The 17,231-nt window shown below is 33.9% G+C and overlaps 1 protein-coding gene across 1 annotated transcript in view; it reads left to right on the plus strand.

Moving 5' to 3' along the window:
* LOC140743349 (glutamate receptor 1) overlaps nt 1-17,231 on the plus strand; it is a 138,580-nt gene that overhangs the window by 38,598 nt on the left and 82,751 nt on the right. Inside the window, exons 3-4 of the mRNA XM_073074523.1 lie at nt 12,223-12,350; nt 14,351-14,480. Coding sequence (XP_072930624.1) covers nt 12,223-12,350; nt 14,351-14,480 — 258 coding nt within the window. The remainder of the gene's footprint in view (nt 1-12,222; nt 12,351-14,350; nt 14,481-17,231) is intronic.

Consider the following 17,231-nt stretch of genomic DNA (forward strand, 5'->3'; position numbering starts at 1 on the left):
TATATATTAAAAACAAAAGCTTTATACAAATAATTATAAAATTAAATGAACTTTAACAGCAACACGGTAGTCGGTATCCGGTGCCGTAGAAGGCAATAAAACCTAAGCTTTCTTAAAGTACTTTTTATTTGTAACCTTTACGCTCGCTTATCCGAGAAATTTTCAAAGAATTATTTCGTATAACAAAGACAGATCTCTCGTAGACGTTCTTTATGAAAACAGACATCAAACTTATCATGACGACAATACTAGGAGGTCATCGCTTCCATTCGCAGAAGATACCCAGTTGCTTTGTCCAAAAAAACGCGTAACAACAGATAAAAGTGGGAACATATTTCGTATCTCTTAGTAAATGGGAACAATACAGAAATACTGACGCGGAAATTAAAAGAAAAAACAAAAGCAAATTGGCCGTAAGAGAGGAGCGGTACCGCGGGCAGGCCTATTTGCTTAATGACGACTACTTTTCTCGTTTCTACGACCCGCTGCCTATACAGGTCCCGGTTTTGGGTAAATTTCCAAGGCACTATATGTAACCGGTTTCCTAAATAAATTCTTGAACTAAGCTACGTAAAAAATATATATGTTGTAATATTTGGCATACTATGAAGTTTATATGGCAAACATTTATTTTTAAAATTTTATGATTTTACACGTCTCATGTGGTTTAGTAACACTCTATAAAAATACATTTCCAAAAGATATTTATACAAATGTTGAAAATTTAACTAAACTATTAATATTCTGCATTCCTACGCTACAAAGAATTCGCAGACTGTCTTATATGGTAACTAGCAGAACCCGCGGCTTCGCGTAAAAAATATGATATGACATACAAATAACTGTAATCGTAAATTTGTACCTTTAACAATTTTAACAATAAAGTAGCATTAATATTTAATTCATAAAAGCTTTTTTTTTTCGTGACTTTGTATCTAAATTGGTCAAGCTTTCTTCAGAAACATACACTGAAACTCTAATAAGTGGACTGTAATGAAACTTTCATTAAAATATAAGTTTCATGTAGGATACAATAATAATTATTTACACTATTCCATAGGGACCGTCCATGTTATATGGGGCCTTACATACAGTGGTTCTTTCCAGGGTCTCTGACTGGGCGAATAGAGCTCCCAATCTTGCCACCCGCAACTCCAGAAGTCCCCCTTCAGTGTCGTACGACAGGCAGGGGATACTGTAGCCCTGTTCTAGCCCAAAATTTTAATCCAAGGTCTATGTGTCTACCACATCACCATCACTAATCCACGCATAACCACAACCATACCCCACGGCAGAACAAAATGTTGGCACGCAGTGTCCAAAGTAGTTGCGATGTACCTAATCAGTATACCAAAATGTAGGCCAATTTGAATAAACTTACGCATTATCATATATGAAATTTGCACCTGTCCACGTTGTCGTGTATTTGTCTGAATAGACGTTATCTGAAATTTCACATTTCTAACTTCAAACCTAAAAGATCCCCGTATATATAACATATAACACTTCTTTTACCTCCTTAGTAGAATTTCAAAAACATTCCTATGTGCATATGCATCAATAAATACTTTATCAGCAAATTTCTCAAAGCTAATATTCCACACCAGCGGTCGGCAACCTGACGGCCACACACCACCCGCGGGTCTGCGCGTTACTAATAATTGGCCAAGTGCAAGTCAAACCCGCACATGGAGGGTTCCGTACAACCAAAATTTTTTTTTTTTTAATTTCTAGTATTTAATATTGCAGCAGCCATTAAAGTTCACACATTGTGAAAAATTGAACTGTCTACCTCTTACGGTTCAATAGTTAGTTGGAAAAATATCGAATAGCAGTTTATTGTATGGGGATCCCTTTTTGTTTTAAACTTTTTTTTATTTTTAGTATTTGTTGTTATGGCGGCCACCGTTATACATCCTCTATAAGAATTTCAAATGTCCTCTATAAGAATCTATCTATCACGGTTCCAGAGTTAGAACCCTGTGACACACGAACAGACGGACAGACAGCGAAGTCTTAGTAATAGGGTTCCGTCTTTATCCTTTAGGTACGGAACCCTAAAAACCGCTGTTCTGCACTTCAGCACGCGCAATACATTCCCAGGATAAAAATATTGTTGATTTTCAAAAAATGAAAAAATAAATGATATATTATTTGCAACCAGAAAGGGAAATACCAAGTTTCATAGACTTTTCTTCAAAATCTGCGGACTTCTAAACGAAGTTTCTACCCCTATTATACCCTCTTAAGGGTAGATTTTCCATAAACGGTGTTAAAGAAGCTCTATTATTTCGAACCAGAAAGCTAAATGCTATTTTTACAATCCTTGTCTCCAAATTAACGGATTTTAAAATAAAGTTCTATTCCCTATTAATCGAACTTAAGGGTTGATTTTCCAAAAACGGCAAAATAGCTGTTGTATTATTTTCAATCAGAAAGCTGAATACCAAATTTCATAGGATTTGTTCAATATCTGCGGACTTCCCAACAAACTTTCAACCCCTATTTTACCCTCTTAAGGGAAGATTTTCCATAAATGGTGTTAAAAAGTTCTATTATTCCCAACAGGAAAACCAAATGCAAATTTTTATAGTCCTTGCTTCCGAATGAACGGAGTTTTTCCAAAAACAATGAAATAGGTGATTAATTATTTACTATCGAAAACCCAAATACCGATTTTTGTACAGTTTACATTAAAACTGGGGGACTCTCATACAAATTTACAACCTTTATTTAACCCAAATAAGGGTTGATTTTCCAAAACGATAGAATTAACGTTCCACTATATCTAACCAGTGAGGCAATGGCTAACTTTCATAGTGCTGGCTTTCAAATTGGTGAATTTTAAAATAAGCTGTCAACCCCTATTTTACCAACTTAAGGGTTGATTTTCCAAAAACAATGAAATAGGTGTTAAATTATTTTTAATCGAAAACCCAAATACGGATTTTCATAGAGTTTACATCAAAACTGGAGGGCTTTTATACAAATTTACAACCCTTATTTAACCCACATAAGGGTTGATTTTCCAAAAACGGTAGAACTAAAGTTCTATTATATCTAACCAGTAAAGCAATGGGTAACTTTCATAGTGCTGGCTTTCAAAATGGCAAAATTCAAAATAACCTGTCAACCCTTATTTAACCACCATTAGGGTTGATTTTGGAAAAACCCTTAGATTAGATTTTTATTACTTTAAATAAGAAAGCTAAATACCAATTTTCATGCAGTTTGCTTTAAAACCGACGGACTTTCATACTAACTTTCAACCCCCATTTAACCCCCTTAACAGTGGAATATCAAAAAATCCGTTCTTAGTGCGCATCTACATTATAAAATGAAGCTATATTCCAAATTTCATGATTGTAGCTTCAGTAGTTTAGTCAAAACCTTGATTAATACGTTTTTAACGTGAGTATCTTTTCGCTTTTATATATATAGATTATGTATAAATTTGTAATACAATTTCCGTTACACCGAATTATGTAACTTAATAGATAACATAAAACAACATTTTGTGTATATAGCTACGTTTATTTAAATTTACGTACGAAATCATTATTTATTCTGACTTCCTCGGACTCATGGCACTTTATACCCTCTAGAGTTGTACAGCCAAAGTTTTTATTTAATCGCCAACTAGTTGTCTCGTTTTGTCTCTTTGAACGGCGTCCACTTTATGTTGTCAAGTGGATTCTGCCGGCCTCACTGTAATATCGCACGTAAACCACTGCACCAACTCGAACATGTTTCCGCTTATTTAGTTCATTCCTGTTTTATTCATAGTTTTACGTCCAAACTTAAATATGATAAAAGTGTCAAGTTCTTATATTATTACAGTTGTAAAACATTATAGCATTTGCCTAAATATGGGGTAATAGGAATTGCGTGTAAGGGAATGTCTATAAACCCTTATATATTAAACGTAGATTTGATTACTTCTGGGAATTAAATGAGGGTTATTATTAAGAATAATATATCAATTTATATATCGATTTCCTACCCACCAAAAATCGAACTTTGAGTAAGTCTAGTATGAAGATATTTTTAAAATAAATTTTCTTAAACCAAAAAAAAAAGTTATTTAGTGGCAAAACATTGGATAGATTATTTATGACTGTAGACAATTATGCTGCAAGTGCTACTATTTGATTATTATTTTATCGTGTCCTTATATTTTTCAAATGTTGTGAGATCCCAAATAAATATTGAGCATATTTATTTGGGATCATTACATTATTGTCCTTACATTTATTATTTTTGAAAAGATCGTTCAAGTTTTGTTACTAAAGTCTTGCACAATATATTTTTACTATAGTTTTACAGTAAATTTACAATTATTTTAGGCTAAACAGATAGATAGTATATTATAATGTACTACACTACAGTGTCACTACAGTACTAAAACTACACTAAAATATAATTAAAATAAATGTTGGTTTAGTACATAGTTCTCTAGTCGGCGCTCAATATATTTCATTGGATAACGGCGTAAACAGCGTGTACAATATGAAACGTGTCCAACAAAAACAAAAATCATCAAGATCGGTTCATAAACGACAATGTTATCCCCAAACAAACATATATTCGGTCGAATTAAGAAACCTCCTCCTTTTGTGATGTCGGTTAAAAATATAAGACAAGTTCTCGCTTATAAATTGTATGATTCGGCTACAAGTCTGCCATATTGTAAAGGCAAATAAAAAGGTTACTCAAAGCTGTAAAAACTGTCATGAAAGCGTTTACAGCCATTCAACAGATTACGAAACCTTACATCAAATTAATGAGGTACTTCATTGACTGTTTCAGTGAAACAAATATATTCCATAAAAAGTTAGTCAATTAAAAAATAACGTATAAAACATGAGATGTTAGGGATTCTTATAATAGAAGCGAAGAATCATCAATCGGTAATATTATGTTTTAACAGGACTTAATGGTACAACTTTTCGTGACTAATATAATAATGAACATAAAATTTGTAGTATAATGTCGTCATGAAACACATAAAGAAAGAGTTCTTCCCATGGGAGACATTACGGAATCATATCGAAGCACGGCCCACTATTATCAATTTGTCTGGAGAATGGACGAAAGTTTCATAAAATTCTAATTAAAATCTTATCCATTTTTACAAAAGTGGTTTATAGATGGAGGTTACACCCTTAAGATAGTTTAATGAAATTTTTCGGATTACTGATAAAGCGGCACCGCTGCTACATTACACTATAACTCGTTGGGATTAAGAAAAGACGCTTTCTACACTGACAATCGCACACTAGGATTCCTTGTGTGATGCCAGAGAACGCTACTTTCGAACGCGATCCTTTTAGCGAATTTAAAAATAACACATTAATATAACAATGTCAGCGGCACAAACACAGTTTACAGGAAACCTCGACGCGACCATAGAATTAAAAATTTGTAACACTATGAATATTTACGAATTCATTCCCCACACACGTTTCAATTAACATCATTCCGATTGTTAATTAGATACGTCGTCACGTCATTTTAAATTTCGACAGTTTGTGGCAGGTTAATTACGCTTATTTAAAGTTGTTACAATTATTAACACGCTTTTATTAGCTTGGGTTGTACGTTTGTATGTATGTATGTAACAGTAACGGAATCTTTGAGCCCGATTTTTATCCACTTTGAACGTTCAGTTTAATTCAAAATTTTAAAGAATTATCAAATACCGATGACGATACACGATTTTAATAATTTTGTACCATTGTCCTTATCAACATCCTCAGGATTAAGGATTTTCGAGGGGAGAGAAAGCGCCTTATGGAGCATACAGGCAAAGTTCCTAGATTGATTTTTAGCTATGAAAAATAATAATGTTATTTCCCTATAACTCAAATGTATTGAAACATAATATCTATAATACCATCTTTTAGAATTATTTTTAGGATTCCGTACTCAAAGGATAAAACGAAACCCTCCGCTGTCTGTTTGTGAGTCACAGGGCTTTATCTCTTAAACCGTAATAGATAGACACTTGATTTTTTTACAGACGACGCATAATGATGGTCGCTATAACAACAAATACTAAAAATTAATAAAATAAATATAGTTCAAAAAACTAAAAAACACGCTTTTATGATAAAATCAACTAAAAAGTAGAAAATAATTTTCAATCTAGGAATAAATTAAGGAACAGTAAATTGTATAATTGTGGAAAAAGTGTGGGGTGCTTTTCGAAAATTAATAAGTGGAGCACTCCACGCTTTTTTCAAAATTATACAATTTACTGTTCCTTAATTGATTCCTAGATTGAAAATTATTTTCAACTTTTTAGTTGATTTTATCATAAAAGCGTGTGTTTTAGTTTTTTGAACTATATTTATAATTAACTGTATAATATTCTTTTGTTCGCTTACATTGTTCATTGTAATGGCCGATAGCAGATTATGATTGAATAGCAAAAAGTTACAAAAGACAGAAGAAATGAAAGATCTTCATTAACCTATTTGTTAACATAAGAAACATAGTGAATCGTGGAATAAGGGCACAATACAAGTTCTATGTTTTCCAATGTTTCTATGTTTTCTAATGAATGTTTCTGTTTTCGTACAAATACCAACTTGAAAAACTTTGCTTGCCAAATCGTAATGTAATAGTCCTTTCAAAGTTATGCGTTGTGTAATTTTGTAATATATAAAATGCGATATTCCTTAGTAAGTGTTATTCAGAACTACAATGAAGTAGTGATGGACTAGTGGAACTCGCCCTCACAGTAGAAGTGTTCAAGACCCAGCCACTCACCTCTGAATTTTCAAAATTACGTGTGTATTAGAAATTGATTATCAATTACCGTAACGGTGAAAGACAATGTCGCAAGGAAATCTACACGCCTAAAAACAACCCTTTAGACAAAATCTATTGATCCTACACAGACTTCCGCTTTTACAAAATCATCGGACAAACAATTTATAAATAATAATTTCACGAGGCGGAAAATCAAAACACTTACCTCGATTCCAAGAAGGTGCGAGCTACAAAAGGTTAAACAACCATTAAACTAATTTAAGTTTATCTTGCGCTGTTTTGATATCCTTTGTTCTTTAACGGCTTCATTCTCTGTTGGCAACTATCGTTGCATTGGGCAACGTAATTGTCCTTATGAGATTCAATCGTACGTCAAGTATAAATTACCATAGATAACACGTTATATCTGTATAGTACTAGATAGGTTAACGGTACGTTACATAATTTATCCTCATCACGAATTCTGCCCATTCCACGTGTCATCTGCATATTACTAAGAAATTGAATTAAATAAATGGTTACTACTATTTTTATTGTTATTTTTGTTTGTTATAATTACAAACTGCTGGTTCTTGGTCATTCTCCTTCAGTGACGCCATCTTTCCGGTCATCTTTCAGCCTTAAAGTCCTAAAAAGTCCGAACATAGACAACATTTCTTAATTTAAGATAAACTAATCACTAAAGTAAACCGTGGCAAAACATTCCAATCATTACATGTTCCAATAGGGTTACTATACATTGTTCTATTAAAAAGTTCTTTATACTATATTCTGGTACTAATATTAGATATTCAGTCCAATGTAATTAGAAATGAATACAAATACATATTATAAGGGTCAATATTCCAGGACAAAATCGGTGAGCCTGTGAACAGTGAAACCGTAATAGTGTTTTTTTATAATATGAGACGGAGTAGCAGACGAGCATGTAGTCCACCTGATGGTAAGTGGCTACTGCCGCCCATGGACATCTGTAATCAACCCCAGATAGGATAAGATATTCCTACCTGAGGTCGGCCACAGATGCGCCGCTACTCCTGAGCACTAAGCTGGAACGCCTCGGAAAAGTATGTCTCCCTTACCACACCCTTCAAACCAAAACACAGCAGCGCTTAACACTGCTGTTAAGACTTAAGACTTGAGACAGAAAATTGTGGCGGTGGTGCCACCGGAGTCGAACCACGAAGGATTCTACCACCTTCAACAACGATATTGAATTTTAAACACAAAGTCCACAGTACAGTCTGCCAAGTATTAAATGCAGTTAATTAATCCCTTAGTGGAACAAAGGCTCCCAGGCCCTCAATGAGCTCAAAGTTGTACATGTAATGCTGCATGCGATACAACAAAGCAGTTGTATTACTTCTTAGCGGCTGACGTAGTTATGCTAGTACGACAATAACTTATGCTGATTTAACGCGAGACCTGTACTTCGAGTTATAGGATCGAGGATAGGATCGCATAATGTGACTTTAAACTTGCTCGTATGACTAATTTCATAGAATGGAGTAAGTTTGTCACTCTGAGAAGTCAATATGTGTGACAACCCCTACGCCAGTAGGATAATATATCTATGGTGACAACTGAGTGTGAATATTTAATGACAAACCATTCATTTTTAATGTATCAGGCCGGGACAAAGGTAGGGAGGAAATGTGTTATCTACCTCATATTAACAATTTGTATCAAGTCATTCTGAAATATTGATCGAACGTGTATCAATTCAACAGTGACAGTTTGAAGCAGGAGGAAAGTTTTTACTTATATCTAATCTCTTTGCAATACCATAATCTATGACGTAATGATTATGGTATTTAAACAAATATTATAAATGAGAATAAAGCACAACGGAAGTTAATAACCGACAATAGTTCACGCGGACGAAGTCGGGAGCACAGCCCGTTATAATTATTTTAATCTTCATAAGGAAAATCTTATTACAGTCTAATGTATTCGGCTAAAAGGTATATAGGGCGGGTGTTTAATATTGCCGTACTCAGGGCAGCTTAGTAATGAAGTTATTCAATAATTAAATTTAACCGAAGCTGTTGACGACATAATGATACGGCATTTTGATCCGCCGTAAAATTTGTTTGGTTTATCTGTAAGAGTCACGGTATTATTATCTACAAATGTTTTGCTTACGTTAAAGTCTGTCATCAGTAAATGCCAAAATCGAAACTGAAGGGACAATATTACAGAAAAACCCTACTAAAACTATTTTTGTCACCGCCTGCAGGAACAAAATATTTTTTTATTATTTATGTGTTTGACTTATAATTGGTGCCCATCAGAGTAAATTAGTTATAATACCCATATGAATGTGGCTGCTTTCAAAAAAGACAAGTCTTAAACGCTCAATACTTTAAAAACCAAATTTAAATTGGTGAAGAGGCGTCCGTTGTAAAGGTTGTGTAAAACTGAACCACAGCGATTGCGGTCAAATCGACAGTCTCTATGCTAATTTCACGGTTATCTGTTTCGGAATTGATGAAAGGACTAAATAGAATCCGAACAGCTAATCTGTTATGGGTTTGATCTACCATTTACTCATACTATGCGAAGGTAGTAAAAAGGAGTGGTAGCCTAGGCACGCACCTCTGATTTTTCAAAGTTATGTGCGTATTAGAAATTAATTATAACTTGCTTAAACAGCGAAAGAAAATATCGTGATATTATATCTATGTGATATTGTGTCTATGTGATAATATCGTGATCGTGCACACCTGAGAGATTTATCAAAAAAATCTCAAACGTATGTGAAGTCCGCCAACACGCACTTGGCCAGCGCGGTGGACTATATCCTAATCCTTTTCATTCTGGAAGGAATGCCAGTAGTGGGATAATAATGGGTTGATAATGATGATGCAAAGGTAAAACACACATGTAACTCGCCGCAGTATTTTCGTGACTTGTATGCGCAAGAATTAAGCAAGCGGCACGCGTGCAGAGGTGCATGCAGACGTCAACACGTGCGTCAGGAAAAGGACTCTACGGGCGCTTTTATGTGCGATTCACACGCACGTACTAACTCACTGCAGTATCTATGCAATCATGCGCGTTTGCAATACAAACGATGGCTGCAAGTGGCACGCGTTTGGGTGAACACTTGGGTGTTATCATCGCGCGATAAGTAAAGCGTAAAGCATAGGGTTTCATTATAATTAATTATTTGTTAATATGATCAATGATATTCATAGGCGTGGCTTTATTCAGAGCGTAATTAATTATCTGAAATCTTAGAAGTGGTGGAAGCGCTTCAAGTATTGAGTTCACCTTCACGTAATAAGTCCGCCCACACTACCCCTACAGTAAAAAAACGATTAATTTATATTTTTGGAAAACTAGTACAGGGCTACGTACAGATCTAATTATATAACTTCAAGGAAACTTAGTTGATATTGACTATTCAGATATTCCTTAAGTAATGAAAAACATTGTTTTGAAGGTGGTAGACTTTGTGGTTCGACTCCCACACACCTATTTCTGCCTAACAACAGCAGTGGTAAGCGCTGCTGTGTTTTGGTTTGACGGGTGTGGTAAGGCAGACATTTTTTCTGAGGCGTTCCAGCTTAGAGTTCTCAGTAGTAGCGGCGTATCTGTGGCTGACCTCAAGTAGGAATCCAATCTTATCTGTGGTTGATTATGGAGTACAGATGTCCCTGGGCGGCAGTAACGACTTACTATCAGATGGACTGCATAACAAAAAATACAAGAATTACTGAATGCATTTCAAAAGAATATTTTTCATTTTAAAAGCTCATAATGCAATTTAACTACAGAAAACAATTAAATGAAAGTCAGTTTAATAACTACAGACATACTTGGACTTCGCCTATGTACGCGCCATGACACATAAAGTTGTAAATTTCTGATATTCTTCAAAGTATTTTCTAATTTAGACCACGCAGTTGAAGTAGTGGCTAAAAGCTAAACATCCTATAAAGAAGAAACATTTTCTATGTTTGTGTACCCCAACCTTAGTACTGTATATCATTAAAACACACAGGACAGATAGGACTTTTCACCTGATATAAAAAACCAAGAAGCATCTAACAGTTATATGGTTTGGCAACTTATTCATGTAGCGTTTATGCTCTTATCAGACTCGCGATTTGCTAAGGTTTTCTCGCATTCATATCGCACCCTCTGGGCACGCGCCCGAAAATCGCGTCTATGATAGCGAACTTATGTTCCAACAGTTGTCTCAAGAGAAAGATTATGTGAGCAAAGACACATAGTGCATGTCTCAGATTCTTTGTAGTCATTATTGTCGCAAGCTTAATTGCTTAGCGACATGCATTTTTTAATTCATATTTACTGTTTTGTTTTAAAGTAAATGGGTAAAAGTGGTAAAGTTTTTATCTTGTTTAGGTGAGCAAGAACGAGAAGTCTTAATTCCGTAAAAATAATTAAATAGAAATGATTAAATTTAATGTTTTATCAGTAGGTATGCCTATAGCCAGTAATTGGGACTAAAAGCTTATTACAATATTTGATGTTTTTAATTTTAATTTATTCACATGAGAAATAATCCGTTCGAAAATCCACGATGTTATGAAAATCCAGAGGTTATAATAGGTCTCTCCTATTTGGTGCTACTTATAACAGATTCTCTCTTCTTTATATTAGTTTAGCGATTGAAGGCTTTGTCAGTATCTTTTGTTTGTTTATTTATTACTTACGAACGTTATCTCGTATCGATACTCTAACACCGGTTTTTAATAATTAATCTTTCTAGTATTTTGCATAGCTAAGATCAATTAGTTTCTAATGTGCACTAAAACACATATATTCAAATAACCACTAACACATTTACCTAAAATCATCACATTATTATTACGTAGAAAGCTACTATTTTTACAAAAACCTCATTTTACAGTAATTGCACCCTAAAGCAATTACTTTAAAAGCCTGTCACCGAGGCTTTTAATGAACTTAAAAATAAAGTGAATTGTCTTATTCTAATCCACCGTTTTCTCTTTTTTACGCTTAATCTTTTAACTAAGGTAAGTGTGATATTTTTCTTGGCTTAGGAATTATGAGAATAATATTGTTAACGTAATCATTTGATTAAGTTAAATAGGTAAGCTGGTATGAGTTTTTACGTTTTGACAAAAATGGCTATTTTGGTATTTGTTTATGTATTTGCCCATACATTTAAAATCAGTGCCCCTAGCAGAACTGATTGGAAAAATAAGGCAAATACGTGAACAAAAACAGTCATTTTTGTCAAAACGTAAAAACTCATACTACGGATACTGGAAAGAAGTACAGGTCTATGATTCTCAGTTTCAATACTAAGTTACAAGTCGTAAGCAAATGTAGTGATATTTGACTTTTATATCTATTTATATAGTTAGAAAATATCACCTAAATATGATTACTGTTAGATACACTTTAACGTTGTATTTTACAAATTATAAAAGGATATTTTGTCCACAGTTTGTAACCAGTTCGCTCGCGGTGTGTTCGGTATGCTAGGCGCGGTGTCCCCGGAATCCTTCGATACTCTGCACTCGTACACGAATACCTTCCAGATGCCTTTCGTCACGCCGTGGTTTCCTGAAAAGGTCAGTTAATTTCTTATCAACTTTGAATATATGATTTATTTTTATAACGTCTTATTAAGAGCAATAATAAATACACAGATTGTTTTGTGTGTATTTATTTGCTGCACTTTTTCTGTTAATTGACGCATTTTTTGTCGAATCAAATTATGAATGTCTGTCAAGATATGATTTTAATAAAATGGCGTTGCAGGTCTATCGATAGGTAATAAGGTTTTTATTAATATCCATTTTTATTTAAGTAAATAGGTAGCATCTTCTACGCGCCAAAAGAAGAATATCTTCAAAAATAAGAGAACTAAAACGAAGTATAATTTAACCATGGACATTTAGTAACTGTATAAATACTATCTTAAGTGATAATAATTTATGCAAAGAACATTTCATTTGTATTTTATAATTAAATTCAAGAAGAAGGTAATGAGCAGACATTAAATTATTTGAGCCTCCCGCCAGATTAAAAAGCTAGTCAACGCAAGGGTTCATTTGCAAATGTATTCAAAGGCTATACTTACTATCAGGTGGCGCATATTCGTTCTACGGCCTTAAAAAACTGCACGGAAGGGCATTAAAAAGTGCTTGGCAAACATCCAGGTTTTTCGTTAAAAGTTATACTCAGTTTTAAATCATTTTTATGGGTTTTTTTGATTTTCTTGCTTTGCTAGTGAATACCCTGGGAGTGATTAAAGAACTTCATCTCTACATAAGGTGTAATTTTATGCACTCACTTGTCGGTGGTTTAACTTGGGCAGTCCACATTAATTTATAGTTTAGTGATTCAATACAATCCACTATAAGGGAAGGTTCTTATTTACAAAATAACAAATTGAATTGCGAATTCTGTTGTCATAGTGATCAGTATTAATTAATTGTGACCAGTATACGCAGTAAAACGAAGTCAAAACGTACATTCCAAGTTTATTAACATTGAATTATTTCGAAACATTAATTCGCCCTCCTACAACAATATTTACTCGTATCTATAGACGTAAAATGGCAATTGGTAATTCTATCATATTAATACTTAAAACTAAATGTAACATCAATATCGATGAAGAACGGGTTACTAACTTGCCTTCAATCGACATAATTTTACTGACAAGAGTGCGAGATTTGATTCCCATTCTTAATATCATTCGGAGACGGGTTCCATAATCAAATGATCGAAGCAAGTGATCAAAGTACGAACGTTCAAATAATTATGTTTTAGAACTTCAGAATGTTCATTTTCACGTATTCGCTTTATATATTATGCTAAAACTTTTAATGAAACATTAGTAACACGCCTTTGGAATTTAGGGGCAATAAAGTTGTACCGTAAACTCAGGTTGTAAATACCAATTAGGTTCGAATTATTTAATTCTAGTTTAGTATCTTTCCAAGTTAAATTTGAATATTCCCGTTATAAAGTAATTTACTTCTTTATTAGTAAAGGATCACATTTTGTAGTATTAAAAGCATACTAATTTAGGTAATCCTAAATTAAAATCATAAATATTTCCAAATATGTGAGCTACAAAACAATATTATAAAACACAAATACAGCCAACAATTTGACCCGTACTTAAGTTACTTAAAGTGGGTTTCACCGTAGGCCCGTTTAAAGTTCGCGTTAAAGTTATATATATCAATAAGTTTCACGACTGCTATGGAATGGAAAAATCCTGCGTTGCACCAATTTATTTGTCATTGATGTCATTTGCGTCGTTGTCACCAAAATTTTTGATCGACGATGACGATGGAAGTTGACGAAAATAATAACTGTAACTGAACGAAATTGACCGGTTAACGTTAAGACTTGGTTATGACGTCAAGTTAACTGTAACTAAAACGGTGCATAGGTCGCTTAATGGAGGATTTGACAGCTAGTTAGGCATTTGTAAAGGTAAATTGACATGTTGCAATCCCCCCTGATAATTATTTATTACTAAAGTTAGCGTCAAATTATAATAACAAAATATTTTATGTTGTATATCAGGCTTTAAATATACTTTTGGTCCCAGGTCATTCCACCTTCATCTGGGCTGATCGATCACGCGGTCAGCATGCGTCCTGATTACCACAAGGCTATTATCGACACTATCACGCATTACGGCTGGTCGGAGATTATCTACATGTACGACTCTCATGATGGTAAGTAGAAATTAGAAGTACTGATATCACATTTTTTGTTAGTATAATATTTTTCGAGCATACGTACATGTCTTTGGAACACGCTGCAGCTCAAACGGCTTGAAGGATTTCAAAGTAATATAAGTTGTCGTTATATTCGTATAAAGTGTGTGACATATTTTAAGCTATGTTTATGCAAGTTACAAATAGTACAAAGTACGGTGCGTAAGGATACTGTTAGTGTTGTGTGTCGTGATATGGAACCTAGAAAAAAAACGAACTAGACGTAGGGTAGATAGATTAGTCTACCACTAGTACTTGTCTATTATGATTTAGTGGAGTTGAGAGCTTAGTAATGTGATACATAAAATGAAACGTGTAGTATTTAGTTTAATTAATTTAAATTAGCATTAGCCTTGTAAGGTTTCATCTATCGGCAATTAATGTTTCTGACATTTGTGTATGTTTAAATTTAGGTCACTTCAAACGCTACAGGATTCTACTAACATTTTTTTTTAAAATAGGAGTAGCAGATGAGCTTGCAGTCTACCTGATGGTAAGTGGCTACTGCCGCCCATCTGTAATCAACGCTAGATATAATAAGATATTCCTACCTGAGGTCGGCCACAGATGCGCCGCTATCCCTGAGGACTAAGCTGCAACGCCTCGGAAAAGTCTGTCTCCTTTACCACACCCTTCAAACCGGAACACAGCACAGCACAACGCCTAACTCTGCTGTTATTAGGTAGAAATAGGTGTGGCGGTGGTGCCGTCGGAGTCGCACCACAAAGGATTCTACCACCTTCAACATTGCTACTATACGATAATAATATAACATTGTTTTTTTGAAAACGTTAGAACTAAGTAACATTCACTCAACTTATAAGATAAGTATCCGATCGTGTTATTTTATTTCGTTATAGTACTTTAGAAAATGCAATATTGCGGAAGAATTAAACTTTCTAACCTTCTTCTTACTTTTTTCTTTCTAAAGTAAAATTTTCGCTTTAAATTACCGTCACGTATATAATACCAGTGCATTAACTCACAATATACATCGCTTTCGTTTTACCTTGTGTATTAACATCTGGGTAAACCACGACTTACTTTGTTTGCTGTAACATCAAATTTAATAATGTAGGAGCATCTTTAGGGTTCCGTACCCAAAAGGTAAAAACGGACCCTATTACTAAGACTTCGCTGTCTGTTCGTCTGTCCGTCTGTCCGTGTGTCACAGGGATATATCTTCTTTTAGTTGGTTAACGTTATAGTTTTATTTAAGACAGCTCTTGTTATATTTTTTGCAAATCGACACATTTCATTTATTGTACATTTTTTGACGTACTTTCAGTTACCAGTACGTAACATACTATCTCAATTTTACACTGTTAATATAATTGGCTATATGTTATTTTAAATTTAAATTTTCTTTAACTGTGACAAAAATTTCTCAAAGCACCGATTTTATGAATTGTAAGCTGTACTACCCACAAGGGATTAGAACGTATCTCAGTCGGGGGATAATAAAATAAAGACATTGAAGAGATTGTGGTCGGTCCGTAACTAATGGTTGGAGTGTATTCGGCGCCTACCGGACTGCCAGTTTTATTGCTCATGCCTGGGATTCGAACCTTCGTCTGTCTGAGTGAGAGGTCGAATTTCAAACCACTAATCTATAAGAGCTATTTTCCATCTGTTACTTATCTATTGTATAGTTACTAATAAACAATTTAAGATAAACAACAAACACTATTGACATCAAATCAAAAATATCTTAATTATAGAAAATTCATGACAAAACTGTTTCTGAACTTCAATATATCTACCACCACTTTACAAGGTGTTTCGTTATGGAGAAGATGCGGCGAAAGAAACCCCATAACTCACATTAAACAATATTAGATATTTTCTTCGAGCTGAAATGAAATGAAATGAAATGAAATATATTTATTTTGTATAGGCCAACGGCGGCACTTACAAATTGTCAGTTACAATATTTTCTTAAACTACTACCGGATCGGAACGCGACCTCTACTGAGAAGATCCGGAAAGAAACTCAGTGGGTTTGTCTTTTTTAATTTTAAAATTAATTATTCTCCTTTTAATTTTTTTAAATGCCATTATTTTTACATATAATTAATAAAGCATTAGCTCCAGTATCTTGCTTTACATTTATCTAAAAAAAAAAGAAGTTTGTAATAGGTAGCATTTTCTTAGAGCCTTATAATCATTAGGTGCAGCTTTAGAGCGACTTGTGCTATCCGGTGGGGCGCGTTAAACTTTACGGTCAAGTGGAAAATGTTACGATAATCGTATGTGGTTTTGTAAAAATCCCCTTCATGGTTGAACTTGAAAACGCATTTTTTTTAAATTGTATTAAATTGTATTTCTACGTAATAACAAGTAATCGTACATTAGTTTGCAAGTGTCAACGAATACGGTTTCGTAGAACTATAGTTCGTGATTGTTAGTAAATTCTGCTTCTTAAATTATTTTGACCCAAATGTTGACATTTCAGTTAAGTTTGGCATTTAATTATTTCAGTTATTAAAGACATAAATATCTTAAAGCTCCTCTTAATTAAATAATAATTTCAGTCAGGGGCTCCATACCAAGATTTCTAATTACAAGAACACAAGTACATACATTAGGTATGTATTAGAAATGAATTGTGAATTCTTTGTAAACCAACTTTTAAGAAGTAGAATATTTCTGCACGCGGAATGTACTTATTAAATAAATTACTACGGTACTTAAAAAGCTCAGGCAGTA

This window comes from Epargyreus clarus, unplaced genomic scaffold (assembly GCF_041222505.1).
Source record: "Epargyreus clarus isolate Ecla_fem2 unplaced genomic scaffold, WU_Ecla_fem_2.2 ptg000007l, whole genome shotgun sequence".
In the NCBI taxonomy this organism is placed as follows: domain Eukaryota; kingdom Metazoa; phylum Arthropoda; class Insecta; order Lepidoptera; family Hesperiidae; genus Epargyreus; species Epargyreus clarus.